The following is a 20,845-nucleotide window of genomic DNA, read 5'->3' on the forward strand; positions in this document are numbered from 1 at the left end:
CTGTCAGTTATCTTCAGTTACTGAAGTAAGCTTTACTCCTTGTACATTTTATAGATTGGTTTTGGCATCATTGAGAATGGAATTTGTGCTTCATAACATTAAGCATAAATTTGGGGAGATTGTTACATATTGAATTCTCAATGATCAGAAGAAACTCAGGATCTGGCTATTCGGGTGTCATCAGTATCTGATGTGTCGTCAGGATTTGACACATCATCAGCATTTGGATGTCATCAGTATTTGAAAACAGTTAGCTTAAAAGATTTGTTTTATTCCTTATATTGTGGAGCATATATCTTTTATGTCTGAGTTATAGGACTTTATCTATTCAGTTGAAGATATGTATCAGTTTCAGTTATCTTTTGATAATGCATATCTTAATTGATTTGTTGTAGCTGTATAGTATATAAACACAGTTTAGGTCATCACTAAGTGTATCGATCTCGAGTATCATTCGACCTAGCAGCTCTCAAGAATATCAGAATTTCTTGAGAGAGTTTTGTAACAGTTTTTATCAGATATATAAAAAGCTGTTATATTTTATCACTTGTTCGAAACATTTATACAATTGTATCAAACCCCCCTTAAACAATTGTATCTTCAGTGGGCAACATGTCGAACTTTCTATTTCAAATGTTAAGAATTTAGTGGGATGGGGGTGTTGGCCCTAACTGTCACAATTTGAAGGAGAATGACCCTCAATGTCATTTCGAGAAAATATGGCCCAAATGTCACTCCAAAACGGAATTTCGTGTTCTGTTTTATTTTTAATCAAAAACGTAGTTGTGTGTTTCATTTTCATTTTTTTTTATTTTTTTACTAAAAATGTAACTTACAATCATGTTTACCGGGGCAAAACACAATCCCAAACTATGTTTTTCATGTTAACGCATATTGAGTTTGCGTTTTGTTTTTTTTTATACCCAAAATGCTAGATAATGTTATATTTTAAAGTTTAAAAATTTACTCTAACGGGTTTTTTTCATATTTTATTCAGATCTTTAATTATTTAATATTTTTAAAACTCAAATTGGGAATTGGTTAACCTTAAAATATTAAAACCGGTGAATAATTAGAGTTTGATGTCTAGGGTTTAGATCGTAAACCCTAGATTAAATTAGGGTTTAGACTCTAGGGTTTAGGCCCCCTAAATCCTAAATCCTAAATCAGTGTATCTTTTATTAATTTATTTTTTAATATTTCTAAAAACCTGAAATGGGGTGGGTGAATCCTAAAATGTTAAAAATTATTAAATTAGACATATTTTTTTCAATTTTTTAATATTTCTAAAATTTAAAAAAGTGATTATTGAACCCTAAAAAGTTAATGATTGTTGAATTGTAGCCCACACTTGAATTTTAAAAAATTAATTTAAAATTTTAATATTTTTGAAACTCAATAAGAGTTATGAAAATATAAAATATTAATTAAAAATAAATGAAAACATATTTTTAAGTTATGTTTTATTGTTAAAAACGTAATATCAAGTATTGTTTACGGTCTCCGAATATGACTTAAGTTATGTAACATAGTAAAGAAAAATAAAAAAATGTTGAAAACGTGAAACAGAAATGAGTTTTTATATTTAACAAAAATGTGAACTGATTTTAAAGTGACAATTAGTGTCACCTTTTCATAAATTGACATTAACGGTAATTTGATTCAAAAAAATGACATTTGGGGCTTATTGGGGGACGGGGAGTATTATTTATTCCCGTTGCTTACAACAATAACTTGAAAATATGGACATTCTACAAATTTTTGCTTCATTTTAATTGCAATTTTTGTGAAGTAATTAATTATACAGTAACGTTAGAAAGCATTGTAGTGATTTTAGTATGAGCTAAAGTAATAGGGATGACTTGGTTGAGATATCAACTGAAATCAAATGCCAGTAAGCAACTTCAAAATTGATCAAGAAATGTTGGAATGGGCCTGGACGATGTGATAAAGTGAATGCAAGTTTTACTGGCGAAGAAACAACCTTAGATCTCCTTGTCTGGACAATCTTACTTACCTTAAAACTGTAAGTAGGCACAATAGTAATATCAATAATCTTGCTCCTTCACCATGACTAAAATGTTTGGGGCAATGATGGAAAAGGACGGTACTATAGTGATCTTGATGAGCTTATAGGATATGTATTGCTAAGTCAGTAATAATTAAGTCAGAACAGAACATGCTCATGATTTACCCTCTGCTTGGGGGGGGGGGGAGATCGTTGTTCACAGTATTTCCGTCTGTTTGGCCAGATCAAGCTCAATAATCATATCAAGCTTTCAGATTATTAGTAAGTTGAAAGAAGCGAGGCCTACCTAACTTTTACCCATTGTTTCTTGACTCAGAATTGTAATCAATTTTCTGCTAAAGATTTTTAATTATTTGAATGCTGTGTTTTATTTCTATATTTCTATTTGTGTTGTTGTATAGCTAGTTGTCTGTATACCGCTTGATATTTGGAGAGTCTTTAACTCGTTGTGTTTGCTGAATACTATATATGCCTGAATTAAGTTATGCTTCTAACTACTTGAGATGACAAGGAGAGCCGATAACTTGACATTTTTATATAACTCAACCATATAACCCAAAACAAGTGGAAGAACATTATTCATGTTATAGGTAGAACAATCAGAAATAATCTAAGTTAAGATAAGATTTCAAAGCTTATTCTGAACCACTCATAGTACCTTCTCTATTTATCCGATGCATAAAAAGAATGATACAGTAATAGATTTAAGACCAGTGATGACTTTTATTCTTCGTCTTTGTTTATTGATTTCTAAAAGAAACTAATCAAAGGAGCAGTTGAATTAGGAAAGCTGAATTTTCTTTTGAGAAATATAAGTCAACAACCTAAGAGAAAGCAAACATGTGATGAAGAACACATGTGTCTACTTAATTCTAGATTGAAAAATTAGTTTCAGGGCGTCAGTTATGACCACATTGAGTTGCTTACAAATATATAAATTGTTCTTGCAGTCCCGCCATGTAACTACTTATATTTTGTCTACTTATAATCTTGATGCTTATTTAATCCTTACTTTAACATAACAACTACTTATAATTTAATTACAAACTAGCTAGTAATGGATACAATAGGGTTGAAAAATATTGTTGTGAGTTTAATTTTAGCTTTGTTTGTGGGATGGACATGGAGGGTCTTGAATTGGGTATGGGTGAAACCGCGGAAGATGGAGAAGTGCTTAAGACAACAAGGGTTTCATGGAAACTCTTATCGCTTCTTGTCCGGTGATAACAAAGAAAACTCAGAAATGGTAAAAAATGCTCTTTTGAAGCCTATCAATCTCTCTGATGATGCTGTCGCACGTGCAATCCCGTTCATCCATCACACTGTTGAGAAATATGGTAACACTAACATTCATTAGGCTTAAATCTTCTTTCTTATTTCTGTAGGGCTGCAACCATGATTCAAGATCCAACTATAAACAAATAAAGTTTACATTACTTGCAGGGAAAAATAGTTTTATGTGGTTTGGGCCGGCTCCAAGGTTGCTCGTCACAGATCCTGAGCTCATTAAAGAAGTGATGAACAAAAATAACATATTCAAGAAGATTAAGCAAAATCCAATCGTGAGAATGTTTTCTCATGGTTTGGCAAGCATATACGGGGACCAGTGGGCTCAATACAAGAAACTTCTTGCCCCAGCTTTTCATCTTCACAAGTTGAAAAATATTGCAGTGAGTTTAGCTTTAGCTTTGTTTGTAGAATGGGCATGGAGAGTCTTGAATTGGGTATGGGTGAAACCGCAGAAGATGGAGAAGTGCTTAAGACAACAAGGCCTTAATGGAAACTCTTATCACTTCTTGTATGGAGATTCCAAAGAAAGCTCAGCTCTGGTTAAGAATGCTCTTTCAAAGCCTATTAATCTATCCGATGATGCTGTTGCACGGGCAAGCCCGTTCATCCATCACACGGTCGAGAAATATGGTAACACTAACATCCACTAAGATTAAATTTTCATTTCTTTTTCTGCAGGGCTGCAACCATGATTCAGTATCCGACTTTACAAAAAACGAACATAACTTCAATTTAATAAGGCTGACTAAATAGATAAAGTTCACTTAATTACTTGTATTCATATAAACAAATGAACGAATTATTTGCGTTATGTACCTTACGAGTCTTGTCTACATTATTTGTGATGGAAACGTAATGAGCTTTAGAATAAAATATTACTTAAAATAAACTCAACAATACTTTTATTCTACTTAATAGGAACACAAGGACTCTATTTTATAATACAGGCTACAGCCCTTTACAAGACACGGAGCTTCTGCTCTTTTTCATTACAAATATTTCACTTTTTGTGCTTTTTTACTAATACTGGTAGGACTGCTATTTATAGGCTCTAAAATGCTTATGTCATCGCTTACATATATTGCTATATATTTTCCCATACAGCCTACCAAAAACAACTGTCACCTTTCAAGCTGTTCTTATTTTTTTGCAGTGCCCACCTTAATTTCAGGAGTTACTATTTCTTTCTTTGACCAAGCCTTCTGGATAACATCTTCTTGAGGTTAATAGCCTACCTTATTTTTTGGACATGATTCCAAGACCTGTAGCTTGTTATTATTGACCATGAAAAACTACTGTATTTTCTTCTTTTCTCATGCACAACCATCTTTTATTTCTCCCATGTACAGCTGCCATTTCTCTAACTTATAATTTTCAATTACTTTGTTTTATTCATTTAATATCCTGATGGAGAGTTTGATTTCTAACACTCCCCTTCAAACTCAACTTTGCATTCCGAGCTTATTTTTTATTTTGTAAAACACATCCGGCTTCAATGGTTTTGTGAAAATATCCGCTAAATTTTCTTCAGTCCTACAGTGCACCAACTCCACAATTTTCTCATTCACTTGTTCGCGAAGAAAATGATACTTAATATTGATGTGCTTGCTGCGACTGTGTGACACTGGATTTTTCGCGAGAGAAATAGCGGATTTATTATCCACGTAAATTTTTAACTGGAACTTCCACTGCAAAATTTAACTCGCCCAATACGTAGCCTAGCCACATAGCCTGACATGCGCATGCTGCTGCTGCGATGTATTCTGCCTCACATGTTGAGAGAGCAACTGTTTGTTGCTTCTTTAAAGACCACGAAAATATCGCTGAACCAATATGAAAAGCATATCCAGAAGTGCTTTTCCCGTCATCCAAATCACCACCATAATCACTATCTGAGTAGCCAACTAATTTTACATTTTGAGAATGAGAATAAAATAATCCATGACCAAGTGTACCTTTAATGTATCTCAAAATTCTTTTAGCTGCCATTAAGTGATCTTGCTTCGGTTTCTCCATGTACCTACTAACCAATCCAACTGCATACATAATATCTGGACGAGTAAAAGTTAGGTACCTCAGACTTCCAACCAAACTTTTGAACAATGTCGGATTTACTGACTCCCTTGTTCAATCAACTCTGAGCTTTATGCTCGGTTCTGTTGGTGTGCTTATTGGCTTGCATTCCTCCATTCTGAACTTCTTTAAAATCTGCTCCGCATATTTTTTCTGCGACATAAAAATCCCATCTTTGTTTTGCTTCACCTCGACTCCAAGAAAGTATGACATTTGACCAATATCTGTCATCTCAAATTCATTAGTCATAACTTTCTTAAAATCATCAAACATACCAGGATTGTTTCCAGTAAAAAATCATGTCGTCCACGTATAAGCAAACGATCATAATATCTCCCCCTGAATTTGTTTTCGTGTAGAGGGCATGCTCGTATGGACACTTCACGAAACCATTTCTCTGAAAATATTCATCAACCCTTGTATTCCATGCTCGTGGAGCTTGCTTCAAACCATATAAGGCTTTCTTCAGTCTGTAGACTTTGTTTTCCCGGCCTTTCTGAACATATCTGGGAGGCTGCTCAATATAGAATTCTTCTTCAAGATAACCGTTTAGGAATGCTGACTTCACGTCATCTGAAAAATCTTCCATTAATTTTGAGCGGGAATTGCTGTAAGAAGTCTGATGGTGTCAACTCGTGCAACTGGAGCAAACACCTCATCATAGTCAATGCCATATCGCTGCTTGTAGCCTTTAGCCACTAGCCTCGCCTTGTATTTCTCCACTTCTCCATCCTGATTCGTCTTGGTCTTGTAGACCCATTTGACACCAATTGCTTTGTGTCCTTCTGGAAGATCTGTGAGCTCCCATGTATCATTCTTCTTGATTGCGCCAATTTCTTCATCCATGGCTTTGTTCCATTTGCTTTCTTCAGAAGCTTCCTCGAATGTAACTGGATCACATTCAGCCATTAAACAAAATAATGAATAATCAAAGGTTGTTTGTACCGGACTTGTAGCTTCGTAGATATCATCCAGACTCCGCATTTTTCTAGTTGCTCCCCCTGAACTTCTGCTTCCACTTGAATCTGATGGTGTTGATACGGTAGTTTGTTGATTCAGACTTTGTGGAGGAGTTGGATCATCATCTCCACCATCTTCTATATTGGGGCCGTCATTGCCATCATCATCATCATCATCGTTGAAAAATAAACCTGCAACTTTTCTTTCTTCCTCGCTCCATCTCCAATAATCTGATTCATCAAACTCAACATCTCGAGAAATGATTAATTTCTTTGTAAAGGGATTATAGAGCCTGTACGCCTTGCTCCTTTTGTCATATCCGGTAAAAATACACTTTTTGCCTTTGTCATCTAGCTTCTTTCTTTTCTGATCGGGAATATGGGCATAAGCAATACATCCAAAAATTATGAGATGCCCAACTGATGGTTTACTACCACTCCATGCTTCATTCGGAGTTTTATTTCTGACACTTTTTGTTGGACAATGATTCAATAAATAAACTGCACATTGAATAGCTTCCGCCCAGAAAGTTCTTGGCAAGTGTTTTGCTTTTACCATACTCCTTGCCATGTCAAGAATTGTGCGGTTCTTCATTTCTGTAAAGCCATTTTGTTGAGGAGTATATGTTGTTGTCAACTGATGATTGATGCCATGTGCTCTGCAAAAACTTCTGAACAAGTTGGAAGTATACTCTCCTCCTCTATCTGATCTGAGTGTCTTCAGATACTGACCACTTTGCTTTTCTGTAAGTGCTTTGAACTCCTTGAATTTATCAAGAGCCTCTGATTTTTCTTTGATGATATATACCCAACTTTTTCTGCTAAAATCATCAATAAAAGTTAGGTAATACCTATTACCTCCAAGTGATGGAATATCAAATGGACCAGCCATGTCTGTGTGAACTATCTCCAATGGCCTCCTAGCTCTCCATGATTTTCCAACGGGAAAACTTTGTCTATGTTGCTTCCCCTTGACACACGCTTCACACAAATTTCCATGATTTTCCAACGAGAAGGTATATAATAAACATCATTTATATACTTTTTCTCATCATTCTTTGACATAATCGTAATTGTACCTTTTCCTTTGACCGGAATTTTTGACGAGTCACCAAAAGTAACTTCTTCAGAGATGGTCTCATCTATCTCCGTAAATAAATCTTTATGACCAGTCATGTGATTGCTGGCTCCTGAGTTAAGATACCAAATATTTTTCTTGTTCTCCTCGTCTCCTTTATAAGTGAGAAATATAGCAGAACCAATATCTTTATCTTCTTTTGCTGCAGCAAAGTGACTTCTTTCTTCCACTTTTGGTGCTTTACACTCATAACTGAAGTGACCAAATTTATTACAATTATAAAATTGAAATTGAGATTTGTCACCTCGTTGAAATCCACCTCTTCCTCGGCCTCTAAAATTTTGACCACGACCAGATGATTGAAAACCTTCGAAATTCTGGCCTCTATTGAAAGATTATCTTCCACGTCCTTGTCCACCTCGGTAGCCACCTCTAAAGCCAGCTCCGCCACGTGCAGAACTGCTACTGCCAGAACTGTCACCAATGGACACCTTACTTTGCAACGCCTTTTCCAACTGGCTTGCATCATCATACTGGTTCATCCGCTGCTCGTGAGCTTGAAGTGAACCTACGAGCTCATCAATGGAAATTGTGGACAAGTCCTTTGACTCCTCGATAGAAGTAACAACGTAAACAAATTTCCTCATCAACGAAAGGAGTAATTTTTCCATGACCCGAACATCATCGAGACTTTCCCCATTTCTTTTCATCTCATTTGTCACCGTTTTCAAACGCGTAACAAATTCACCAATATTTTCGGAACTCTTCATCTTCAAATTTTCGAACTCCCCACGTAGTACTTGGAGCCGAACCTTTTTAACTTTCTCGACACCCTGGAACGATTTCTGCAGAATCTCCCACGCGTCTTTCGCCGTTTTTGTATTTGAAATTTTTTCAAAGGTTGATTCGTCAACTCCTTGAATAATTGTATATAACGCCTTTTTATCTTTTTTCCGGGTCTCTTTCAAAATCATCTTCTCAGCATTTGACAGGGCTACTTAAGCGGCTGAATCTGTGGGCTCGTCATACCCGCTTTCGACAATATCCCAATTATCGTAGAAACCGAGTAATACCTTCATTTGAATACTCCAGGTCCCGTAATTTGTACTCGTCAATTTTGGAATATTTGGTTGCACCATCGTTGTCATTTTTCACGAACGGAACCTTAGCTCTGATGCCACTTTATGGAAACGTAATGAGCTTTAGAATAAGATATTACTTAAAATAAACTCAACAATACTTTTATTCTACTTAATAGGAACACAAGGACTCTATTTTATAATACAGGATACAACCCTTTACAAGACACGGAGCTTCTGCTCTTTTTCCTTACAAATATTTCACTTTTGTGTTTTTTTACTGATACTGGTAGGACTGCTATTTATAGGCTCTAAAATGCTTATGTTATCGCTTACATATGTTGCTATATGTTTTCCCATGCAGCCTACCAAAAACAACTGTCACCTTTCAAGCTGTTCTTATTTTTCTGCAGTCCCCACCTTAATTTCAGGATATACTGTTTCTTTCTTTGACCAAGCCTTCTGGATAACATCTTCTTGAGGTTAATAGCCTACCTAATTTTTTAGACATGATTCCAAGACCTGTAGCTTGTTATTATTGACCATGAAAAACTGCTGTATTTTCTTTTTTTCTCATGCACAACCATCTTTTATTTCTCCCATGTACAGCTGCCATTTCTCTAACTTATAATTTTCAATTGCTTTGTTTAATTCATTTAATATCCTGATGGAGAGTTTGATTTCTAACAACTTGCAGGTAAAAATAGTTTCATGTGGTTTGGGCCGGCTCCAAGGTTGCTCATCACAGATCCTGAGCTCATTAAAGAAGTGATGAACAAAAATAACATATTCAAGAAGATTAAGCAAATTCCAATCGTGTGAATGTTTTCTCATAGTCTGGCAAGCATAGACAGGGACCAGTGGGCTCAACACAAGAAACTTCTTACCCCAGCTTTTCATCTTCACAAGTTAAAGGTTGGAGTTCATGTATACAAATAATGTCATAAATTACTAGGACACTCTATTTTATAATATTTATAAGGCAACTACTAGGACACTCTTGAACTTGCTCTTAGAAAATAGTAGAAGTTATTATATATTAAATTTCCAGTCCTGGAAATTTTTGATACCCCTACTGTTGTACATTAAAATACACTGAGACGCTAATTTTCCTGATTTTGATGCAGCTAATGCTACCAGTAATGTATATTAGTTGCACAGAACTGGTGAGCAAATGGGAGGAGAAGGTAGAGAAAAATGGGTGGTGCGAATTGGACATTGCACCGTATCTTCATACATTAACAAGCGATGTGATTTTGTGCACATCATTTGGAAGTAGCTATAAGGAGGGTCATAAATTAACAAGCGATGTGATTTCACGCACATCATTGGAAGTAGCTATAAGGAGGGAAGCAGGGTATTTGAGATTCAACGCCAACAAATTGAGCTTGTAATGAAGTCTCTGCAGTCAGTGTACATTTCTGGATGGAGGTACTACTCATTTGGTTATAATATATGAATGAAGCATTTTTTTTCCTCATGTCCTTTTCCACGTTTACATAGTAACTGTTTATAAATATCTGTAGATTTCTGCCAACCAAGAACAATAGAAAGATGAAGGAGCTAAATGAAATGATACAATCATCCTTAAAAAATATTATTAGCAAAAAGACCAAGGCAATGCAGGCAAGAGAAAGTAGTAGTGATGACTTGCTAGGGATATTGTTGGAATCCATTTCCAGTGATCAACTTCAAAATGGATCGAGAAATGTTGGAATGAGCTTGGACGATGTAATTGGTGAATGCAAGTTTTTCTACTTTGCTGGCCAAGAAACTACCTCAAATATCCTTGTCTGGACCATAATTTTACTTGTTGTTCACCCCAACTGGCAAATTCGTGCCAGAGAAGAAGTTCTTCAGGTGTTGGGGAATCATGGCAAACCTGATTTTGACAATCTTAACCACCTCAAAATCGTATAGTTCTTGTGTACACATGCATATGCACAAAATAATAAATATTGATCAGATGTTAACTGTAAGTTAAATTTATGTAGGTTACTATGATTTTGCACGAGGTTTTAAGATTATATCCACCTGCACATACACTGAATCGAAAGGTATACGAGGATACTACCCTAGGAGGACTTAAATTACCTGCTGGAATGGAAGTAGCTGTGCCACTTTTGCTCCTTCATTATGACCAAAATCTATGGGGAGAGGATGCAAAAGAGTTTGATACGGAAAGATTTGCACAAGGAGTGTCTAAAGCAACAAAAAGTATTCAGGCAGCCTATTTTCCATTCAGATGGGGACCGAGATTATGTTTAGGACATGACTTTGCAATGCTAGAAACCAAACTAGCTCTTGCTACCATTTTACAACACTTCTCGTTTGAGCTTTCGGCCTCATATACCCATGCCCCAGCTACTCTGATAACTCTTCAACCACAATATGGGGATAATTTACAATAAGGTTCACAGAAACCATGACCTTTGGCTCCTTAGGATTTTTATTTTGAGTTTAATTTACAAAAATCTATGTAAGGGATGGATCCCAAGGATTTATGAAATTTATGAAGTTTTCAGTTGTGGCATTAAGTTTCTAAATGTGATGGGCAAATAAAACTGCATAAAGGAAGATAAATTTAGTAGTTCAGTGCATAAAAAGAAGGACAATAAATAGTTTAATACATAAAAGCACGAGTTCCAAATAAATAAACAGTTGCGCAGTGCTTAATAAAAATATCAGTGAGGTGGAGAACCCTCAACATGCATGCCATCCTCTCCCTCACTCTCTCCGGTTGTCCCTTTAGTGTCGGTCTCACCGGAAGAAGAGCTGGACTCCTCTAAAGCAGCCCTGGAAGATGAAACAGGAGGAGGAAGGAGCTCGGTGCGAGGGACATCCTCGGAGACCACCACAAGAGCACGGAACCTCTGAAGGAGGGGCTCATCGTCTAGACAAGGATAGTCTACGGGGTTAATATCCGGGCAAGCTTCATTTACAGTCTCAAGGGTCGATCCTCAACCAGTCCTAAAGAACTCTGGAAACACCATGTCATCTATGACCCTCATAGACTGAGTAAACTCATCTGTATCCAAATATGCATCAATAATCTTGTCCTTCATAGCTTTAAGCTTCACCAACTCCACGTTGGCCTCGGAGAGTTCCTCTTCCTTGTGCTTCATTTTCATCTCCAGAGCAGTGTGTTTGACTTTCTGCTTCCTTAAGGCCCTGTTGGATATCTCTGAAGCCTTCTTCTAAGATTCATCATGACGAATAGCTGCCTGGAATTGAACATTGTTCTGAAACGAAAACAATCACGAGACAAGGCAGAAATAGTCCTTAAAAAAAGGAGATTAAAATAAATTTTGAAAAATTCATACTGAAGCAATGGATTGGGCTCCCATGAGCTTAACCCACTCTAGGTCCTGACCACCCACAACATCCGTGAAGTCCTTAGGAGTAATAGAATGGTAGGACCAATCTCAAGCATGCTTCGTGGATCTAACAACGGTGTCCCCTTGACGAAATCCCCACAGAGGTTGAAATGAGCCCGTAGAGGGAGGAGCGGGAATGGCTGTGGACTCAGTTCCAGCTGAGGAGGCCTCCACCACAGGTTCTTTATGCTTCCCTAGGAAGCTGGGCTCAGTAGCCTTCCCACGAGTGTCAAGCCCTGCAAGCCGGGCTTTCTTCATCCTGCCCGTTTCCTCAACGACCGACACAATGGTGTTGTTTATTTCCTGAGCCGCTGAAAAGAAAGCAGAAAAAAAAAGAATAAGTTATGTTAATAACATATAAAAAAGGGAAAACGGAAATAAAGAGTATGAGAAATACCATAAAATATGACTTAAGAAAGTCCAACATGAATCAGGGAAACTCTTCCAACAAAGTCCAACTTGCGGTCTTGCCCTCATCTTTTATAAGATTTCTATATATAAGATTTTCCTCATCTGATAGGCGAAGGGTTTTGGGGCTATCATCACTAACTTTACCAAAGGAAGAGCTAAAGAGTGTGCCCAATCACCGTTCTCCCATCTCAACCCAACAAAAGTGTCCCTCCAATGCCGGTTGTTATCAGGGATGGAGGCACTGTTGAAAATTTGAGGACATTTGGGTCTCTGTTTGATGTAAACCCAACCACAAGAGGCTGGGCACTGTTATAGCACTGAAAGATTTTTTTAAAAACAGCTACAGAAAGGGGAAACCGTGCCGAAGACAAAGACCCATAAAACATAGGACATTCCTCCAAGCTTTAGGTAGAAGCTGACAAGGGTTAATTTGTAAGTCAGCTAACAACCTAGGAATAAACTTGTGAAAGGGAAACCTAAGCCCCGCGGTAAGGGAATCTGTATAAATAAAAAGAGTATCGCTTTTCCAATGGCATGTACGATCACCACCGTCAACAGGAACTATCCTAAGAGGAGGACGAACATTATAAGTTGTGTTAAGATGTTTAATGCCATCTACATTATACCATTTGTTGCAGTCATCGAAGAATCCAAGTGAGCATCGGATGGGTATTTGTCTCCCAAAGCATTGATCATATCTAACAAAGATATATAAGATGAACGAACTTGAATTTCGTTACCTCTTTTAAAAGTTGAGGCAATTTTTGTAGCCATCTCTACACTCTTATCCACCATTGATGGAGATGAGATGAATGCTTGTAACTAGAAATTGGATGAAGAAGGTGAAGATTCAATTGATCTTCAAGCATAGACCCAGAAATCATGACCGGAAAAATTAGCTGACCGCCGGAAAAAACTTTAGGGGTTAGGAGAGGAAAAATGAGAAGGAAGATTTGAAAATGTGAAAGTGAAGTGTGAAGTGATCTCACTTCACCCCCCACACATATATAGCACTTCTAGCCGGTCATTGGGCCGATAGAAGGAGAATGTTAACCGGTTATAGCCGGTCAAAAGCCCAACCCAAAAGCCTGGGCCCAATTTCAAAAGCTTCTAGGATATTCTTGAGGAATAAAAAATAAATAGAAGATAAATAAAATAGTAATTTGGAAAACTTCAGAACATTCTGGAGAAGTCAAGAAAAATAAAAAGAAAGGGGGTCGAGTTGACAGACCCCGTCAAAAGCCCAGTTTAATGGCCCGGTTGGAGAATTCTAGAAAGAATGCCCAATTTAACAAAAGGTAATAGGCCCAAAAAGAGGCCCACAAAAGAGCCCAATTGGGGTTGAAGTTCAATTCTAGTCGAATGAATCTTGATCAAATTCGACCAAAATATGATCAGAATTCTGGTCGAAAAACCTCCTGGTCGAAAAACCCACGACCAGTAATTATAGGTACTTAATTCGGTCAGTAATTGAGTCAAGGTGTAAATCCTGACCAAAATTCGGTCAGGATCCTGGTCGAATTCCATCCAGGTCGAATTCCATCATGGTCGAAAAACTCACGACCAGGAATAAAGGGAACATAATTCGGTCAGGAAGTAAGTTAAAGAAAAATCCTGACCGAAATTCTGGTCGAATTATATCGTGGTCGAAAAATTCACGACCTGGAATAATGAGAGCATAACTCGGTCAGGAATTTAGACCAAGGAAAATCCTGACCGAAATTCGGCCAGGATTCTGATAGAAATTCATTATGACCGAAAAGTTCACGAGTAGAAGAAATGAGAGCATAATTCGACCAGGATCTTACCAAATATAGATTCCTGGTCGAAATTAGCATAAATTTTTTTTTGAATTTTTTTTAAAAAATTAAGGAAAAATCCAGAAAATTAAGAAAAAATTCTGAAAAATTAAGGAAAAATCCTGAAAATTAAGGAAAAATCCTGAAAATTAAGGAAAAATACCAGAAAATTCCTAAAAAATAAGAATAAGGTGAAAAAATGAGCATGGAAAATTAAGAAAATTCCAGAAAATTTCATGAAGCCTCAGATAAGGCAAATCGTTGTAAATGTATAGGTCGCTCCACACTTTACGTTAAAAGCGATACCTTGCAAGGGAATAAAAGCTTAACTTCTACTAAATCCTATACGATTTCCTAGAAGTTGGGGGTCAAATGATAGATGATAAAATAAATCCTGATTATATAATTAATGTGGCATTAATTAAAACCTTGTTTGGGTTGCAAATAAAACTCATTTAAAAAGGTTAAAAACCCTGAATATTAATTAATTTCGTAATTAGTAGAAGTTCCAAATAAGGGTATAATTTCTTGGAGATTGGCCTCCAAGAAACCTCATATAAGGGATCAATCTCCTACATTCTAGGACTCCAAAATCTATTCTAAATCTGAGACTTGCCCGCCAAGTCTCCTAACCCTAATCCAATTCGGCATATCATGCCTATAAGGGGTCTCACCCCACAAATCAGAACTACGTTTTTGACTTGATCCTTAGCACACAGCAAGGTACGTAGACATATTGTGAAGGCAGATTGAGTCATGAGACACGAAAGTAGTCAAATAGAGTCTTGAAGCTCACGAACCCTAGTAATAAACACAGTTTTAAATACACCCTATTTTTTTATCCATAACAACTCCACAAATTATTTCTTTCAAAAAGAATAACATTTAAATTTTTATAAGAAAAAACAAAAATTATTTTGTGCACAGATGTATCTGGCAAATAGAAATTTAAGTTACATTTAACCTTCTTTATCCTAAAATAAGAAAAGTTTGTGTGGTGTGTGCCCATGGACACATGTTACATGTTAAGTACTACAACTTATAAAAATTTGAGTGATTTGGTTGGTGTATTTGTTGTAAACGCAGGAGGTCCACCATTAATAAGAAGTGTTGGCCAATCAAAATAATTAAAATTATAGAAGTTTGTGCTTAGTGTATGCCCACAAGCATACCACAGGAAAAACTGAAATAAGAAATAAGGCTAAAAAGCTCATAGGAACAGAACATCTCCAGCAACTGAAGGATTCAGTTTCTGCTTCCGCAACCATTCATTTACAACTATATCACTGAAACAGACCAGGATTCTGATTAGGAAAAATAGCAAGACTTATATACTGTCCCTCACTTGTCCCATCAATAAACAAGCAAACCACTGAATCAAACATCCACTTTGGTTTATTATAAAATTGCATGTAAGAAGCTCGTTTCTAAGTGCCCAAACAGCCAAATGGGCCTTATTCTCCAAAAGCACACATACACATCCAGAATTTATTTATTAGAATGACAACATTTTAACTAATAAAAACATTGATAACCAATCTCTAGACTTCAGACCAAATAAAGCAGTAGTACAATCAAAGCAAATCCTCGAACAAGGGTGTGTTGCAGTGAGCTTGTCCAGAAGATTCTGTAAGATATGAAACATCTAGCCATTGACCAACTCCATAATACCGCGCCATTGCTGCATTCAGTACATCATAACTACTTGCAGTATCATAGTGAGACACATCAATCTTTTCCCAGACCTGCAAATGAGAAGTAGACGTCAGTCCAGCAAATTGGAAACTACAAGCAAAATGTGGCATGTGCTTGAAAATCCTCAATGAGAGTAAATTGAGAAGACGAGCAACCGATTCAATTTAGACTCCATCATTACAAAATTGGCTGTTCTGTAAGTTGAGAACGTTTTCTTTTACCTGGAATCAAGAACTAAATAATATAGCTTCATCTCAAAAGAAAAAGGCTAATAAACCTCCGCACTTGCATGGACCCGGAAGCTAGTTACAAAAATGATCTCACATATAGAAAAGAATGTTATATTAATAAAATAACTTCAAGCAATAGCCAACTAAATTAGACGTGTTTCTGAGAAAAAAAAACAGGTCATTTGCTTTGCTTGAATATGTCTTTGATAGTTAAAGAGATCCAGGAAACATAATTTTTTTCCCAGAAATCAGATATACAAATTTTATGCAGATATCCTAATAGTTTAAAACTTCAAAATTACAGAAGGATAAGATTTCCTAAAGTAATTTCATAAACTTCATAATCTAGTATTATGTAGAGAAATGAAAGAAAATTTGACGTTGTCGAAAAGTTCAATTGAAAAGGGAGAATTTGGCTCATACATCCTTACAAAAGGGAGAATTTGGCTCATACATCCTTACAAAATGCAGAGGGAGATTACATTGTAGCCATACCTGCTCTGTATCATCAATGTACTAAAGATTCCGGGTCAATCCAGAAAGGCGGTGGTTCATTCTGCCAATCAAACCGAAGAGTTTTCTCGATACTTTTATCTTCCATGTGATAGACTCCAATATCATAATGATTTTTACGCCAATACATCATATCCCAATAATCATCCGTAAAGTAAATTGAATTTGCTTTGTATGCTGAATTATCTGGGACCAAAAGAGACTTGGATTGATTTCCACCTACAAAATACACTAGATCACCTAATGATTCCACCTCTTCCCACTTTTTTATACTAGTGTCAAGCTTATACACTTGGAAACAAAGTGTCTCATGTCTCAATTCAAATTTACTTGTTTCATGACTACGGACGAGCCCCCCAATAAACCTCACAACAAGAAATAGATCCCCTGACACTTCCACCAAGTAACTGCGGGTTGTATCACAATCACGGAATTTTAAAGAACGCTTGGTATCAAAAACTTTCTGAGGGTACTTGGCAACAATACTTGTTCTTTTTGTAGGATAACCATTATGGACATCCCAAATTTCAATCTCGTCTGGATAGTTCAAAGCATAAAACATATCATCATGGCATATAACATCACAGTAGGATTCATCATGGTCACCTAGCTGCATCCATACATCATCACCAGAATAACAAAAGGCAAGTATTGCTCCAGTCTTGCGCCATGCAGATATCATCAACACAAAGAAGTTCCCATTGTTGTGAGAAGGGTTCGCTGAAACTACAGCTTTAGAAACAAATTTAGTCCTTAATTCCTGCACAGACTTAATCCGCCGCCTGTGTTTATAAGGATTTTCATAGTAGTGTATATAGTAGCCACTCCCAACTGATCCAAAAAGACACTGAATATTTGGAAAAGTAAAAATTTCTGGTAATGTGATTTTTTCAAATGAAAAAGGGTTGAAGAGATATGGCTCTATATCTTTATCCAACATCACCAGCCATCCGTGAGAGGTTCCCAAACATAAACCATCATAAAATTCAGGGGGTGCATTAGTGCGCATAAACACCATTTGATCATCATAGGTAGAGAAGCCGATTCTCCTTTTATCTTCTAGTTTTCTAGGAAGCAAAATCCACGGTACTAGATGGACCTGACTATTAGATGATGATGAGACAAAAGATCTCACAACATTTCGTGAAGAACGGCACACAGTCTTAAAGTTCAAGATGCTGATTAGAGACATTTTCAATAAGATCTTGTCCGACATATCTTCAGGAAGATCAAAAAAACCAGTGGGTGATGAAGTTAATGCACCAGACCTGCCAAACTCTGCGGACAAAACAATTTGACAGGAAATTGGTTAAACTGTTATTTATCCACAAAACAAGCTAGCAAATCTCCCTGTGAAGCAACAAACAATTCTCTTGGACAAGCTCCTCTACAAGGATATTCTGGAAAGAGGTGAAACTTATAACAAATGTTTAAAGATAATCAAAGACCTTAAAGTTACAACAACAAACAAACACATAAACAAATGTCTCATTCTACTGAAAACGTGTGTAGTATTTTAAATAATAGCAAATTATGATTCCAAACATCCTGTTCTGGGTTAGCCATAAATTTCTGTAGCAAATCAGCGTTTTTTTTCCTTCTTTATTTTCATAAGAACAGTATTGAGATCTTTTTCTGTGTTGCAGAGATAATGATGTAAAGGGCTGGTATATTATAGATAAAATGTACATCAAATTTTGAAACACCTACTTTAACTTTCCATTCACAAGTAATAAATTAGTAAATTCTATGACGAACAGCAGAAATGGGACTACTTCAATTCTCACCTACAGCTTCAAGGATCCCCTAGATCAAACAAACTTTTAACATAATAGGAGCGACATGTTACTCATATAAATCATATACTTGTGTGGGTCAATTTTGAACAACCAAGTTTAATTCAGTATTTAAGTTGCATAGTGGAATCCATTTACTCTAGAAATTGATATAAATTTTATTCAGAAATATGCCAATATACGCACAATAAAAGCAAAAATTCAAGAATCATATAAATAACAAAAAATGATTGAACACTGCAACCAAAAAAATTAGCATATAACAAAAATAACAAATTAATGCAATAACTGGATAAAAGTTAAAAAGTAATAGTAGGCAAAAAGAAAATGGAACTAAGAAGATAAGAGGTCACATATGAATGACTATTAAATTGGATACAGAACATATAAGAGCACCTCCAAAAGACTCTCAGTTCACTATTTATTAATAATATAAATTATTGACTTAATGATTTAGTATGTGTTCATTTTTCATATTGACTCCTCAATTAATTTTTTAATATTTAAAACATTTAAGATTCATAAGAGTATAAAGGGAAGTGAAGAGAGAAAGAGAGTGTAGTTGAGAAAGTTGAAAAATAATATAACTTTAGTTAGGAGTGCAATTGGGCACTTTAGTTTGAGAAGAGAGAAAATCTCTTAATATCCGCTATTACTTTGTTAGAGTAACATCTTTGTTCTCCGTCCTTAATTTATTAGTCAAGAGCTAGATGGAGATTCTCAAAGTGATAAAATGACATTTCAATACAATACAACGAACTGACAAATATAAATATACATACGTTGTAAATATAAATACAATACAAAATTCAAAGATTAATAATAAAAAAATAGAAAAATCACATGTAATTAATACATAACTGATGTTCAAATTATAATTTCTACGATTTGTTAAAGTTACTCGTATATGGTTAGACTAATTCTTTCTTTTATGCTCCAATTTTTTTATGTTGCATTACATATGTACATATTTTGTACTAACATAATATTCAAGTTGGGGGTATTTGTGGAAATAACTTCTATACTCTCTGTGCTCCGGAGTTTGAAAAAAGAGAGAAAAGAAGAGAAAGTGGAAGAGGATTTTCAGAATTTTTCTTCAGAAGCGTGTTCCTAACATGAATTTTTTGGGATTCCTATAATTTTCTCAAAAAAAACCTTCTTCCTTAAAATAGGGTGATTTGCAAACATCCTTTCCAACAAATTGATGAATAAACCCGACATGTCCTTTGTTTTCATTACTCTCTCTCCCTTTCTTACACCAAACTAAAAAGCACGCAAGAAAAAGTTCACTCGCTATTTTTTTGTTTATCTTCTCTTATCTTCTTTCATACAAATACCGGTGAACAATGTAAATCTTCCCTCTCATGCAATGGTATGTTTGGGTTGATTTATTCACTAATATATGTCTATAATTATTTTACGAAGGCAAATATATTTTCAATGAACACCATGACACACCCTCATCAGTATGTTGCCCTGCCACTAAATGTACGTGTGTCTGTAAATATGCCACCAAATCTGAATCTACTACCTACGTTTGCAAAGCAAATTTCTCAAAGTTTGAATTTGCACAAACACACGCACGAGAAAGATATACAAGTTAAATAATTATATAATCTCCTAGGTAATAACCACATAGATCTTGATAAATATATAACTCGATCTACCAATATAACTATAAATATCTATGATCCAAACAAAGAACACAAATCTAATTGATTAGTAATTAAAAAAATGAACATTGAACATTAACTCACCTGGTTAGTAATTAGCAAAAAGGAAGGGAACGTGCAACAAAATTGCAACTAGATTTTTCTTAGATACCTTCGTTTTTGGAACTCTCTCCTTCTTGCTCAGTTTCCTTTTCAGCCACCACATTTTTCATAATTTTGCTCCGCTATTAATTATCACAATGCTTTCGCTCCTCCACTACTTTGATATCGTCCAAAACACCTAATCTCAATCACAATCTTAATGGGAAACTGAAAATATTTGCCTTCGCCTTTCTTTACTTAAAGGGGGTATGGACGACAAAATTATTAGATTTTGAGGACTCATTTGGGGAATGGCATAGAACTACAATTAAAGATAACTATTGTATAATGCAACTTTTTTGCTTCCACGTGTATTGTGTTGTTAAAATAACTTCCACGTGTATTGTACTGTAAAGTAGTGAGATTGCATGTATTTATGTATTTCTGTCACTGTCACTCACTTGTGTCTTTTATTAACAAATGTCCAAGGCATAATTACTTGTACCTTTAGGTAGACTCGGCAATTTTGTACACAGAATGAATAACATTAAACGAAATAATACAAAATTTTAAATGAATAACAATACACACACAAAACAATACAAAAATTTAGTATTTGTGTTCACATTTAAAGTACACAACTTAGATTTAGTGTGGTGTTTGAGCTTATCTTTTGCGTATACAAAAGGACATGACATATACATATATACTTATATTTAATAGTAGTATTATAATAGATATTAGTATATTTATGATAAACAT

The 20,845-nt window shown here is 35.6% G+C and overlaps 2 protein-coding genes across 3 annotated transcripts; one reads left to right on the top strand and one right to left on the bottom strand.

The window, feature by feature from the left end:
* The first annotated feature begins 3,086 nt into the window (after positions 1 to 3,086).
* Positions 3,087 to 10,919, top strand: LOC141713909 (cytochrome P450 72A397-like). The gene is made up of 6 exons (XM_074517472.1): positions 3,087 to 3,366; positions 3,473 to 3,699; positions 9,636 to 9,818; positions 9,857 to 9,939; positions 10,035 to 10,422; positions 10,503 to 10,919. The coding sequence occupies exons 1-6, from the start codon at positions 3,087 to 3,089 to the stop codon at positions 10,917 to 10,919; spliced, it is 1,578 nt and encodes a 525-aa protein (XP_074373573.1).
* A 4,518-nt stretch (positions 10,920 to 15,437) lies between these two features.
* On the bottom strand, positions 15,438 to 20,405 carry LOC141711759 (putative F-box protein At4g22660). 2 transcript variants are annotated; one of them, XM_074514433.1, is made up of 3 exons: positions 20,154 to 20,405; positions 16,516 to 17,811; positions 15,438 to 15,840 (listed from the first exon to the last, which is right to left on the bottom strand). In XM_074514433.1, exons 1-2 carry the CDS (start codon positions 20,212 to 20,214, stop codon positions 16,529 to 16,531), a joined length of 1,344 nt encoding a protein of 447 aa, XP_074370534.1. In that variant the 5' UTR covers positions 20,215 to 20,405; the 3' UTR covers positions 15,438 to 15,840; positions 16,516 to 16,528. The 2 variants fall into 2 exon arrangements, with proteins under 2 accessions (XP_074370534.1, XP_074370536.1); XM_074514435.1 differs by having other exon boundaries at positions 15,440 to 15,840; positions 20,087 to 20,404.
* Between the last annotated feature and the right edge of the window lie 440 nt (positions 20,406 to 20,845).

Source organism: Apium graveolens, chromosome 3 (assembly GCF_009905375.1).
Source record: "Apium graveolens cultivar Ventura chromosome 3, ASM990537v1, whole genome shotgun sequence".
NCBI classification, from domain to species: Eukaryota; Viridiplantae; Streptophyta; class Magnoliopsida; order Apiales; family Apiaceae; genus Apium; species Apium graveolens.

Coding starts and splice junctions, on each gene's coding strand:
- LOC141711759 (XM_074514433.1), bottom strand. CDS start 20,214: ATGAAAAATGTGGTGGCTGAAAAGGAAACTGAGCAAGAAGGAGAGAGT. Junction 17,812..20,153: donor AGAGAGTTCCAAAAACGAAG/GTATCTAAGAAA, acceptor TTTTGTCCGCAG/AGTTTGGCAGGTCTGGTGCA.
- LOC141713909 (XM_074517472.1), top strand. CDS start 3,087: ATGGATACAATAGGGTTGAAAAATATTGTTGTGAGTTTAATTTTAGCT. Junction 3,700..9,635: donor ACAAGTTGAAAAATATTGCA/GTGAGTTTAGCT, acceptor ATTTTGATGCAG/CTAATGCTACCAGTAATGTA. Junction 10,423..10,502: donor ATCTTAACCACCTCAAAATC/GTATAGTTCTTG, acceptor AAATTTATGTAG/GTTACTATGATTTTGCACGA.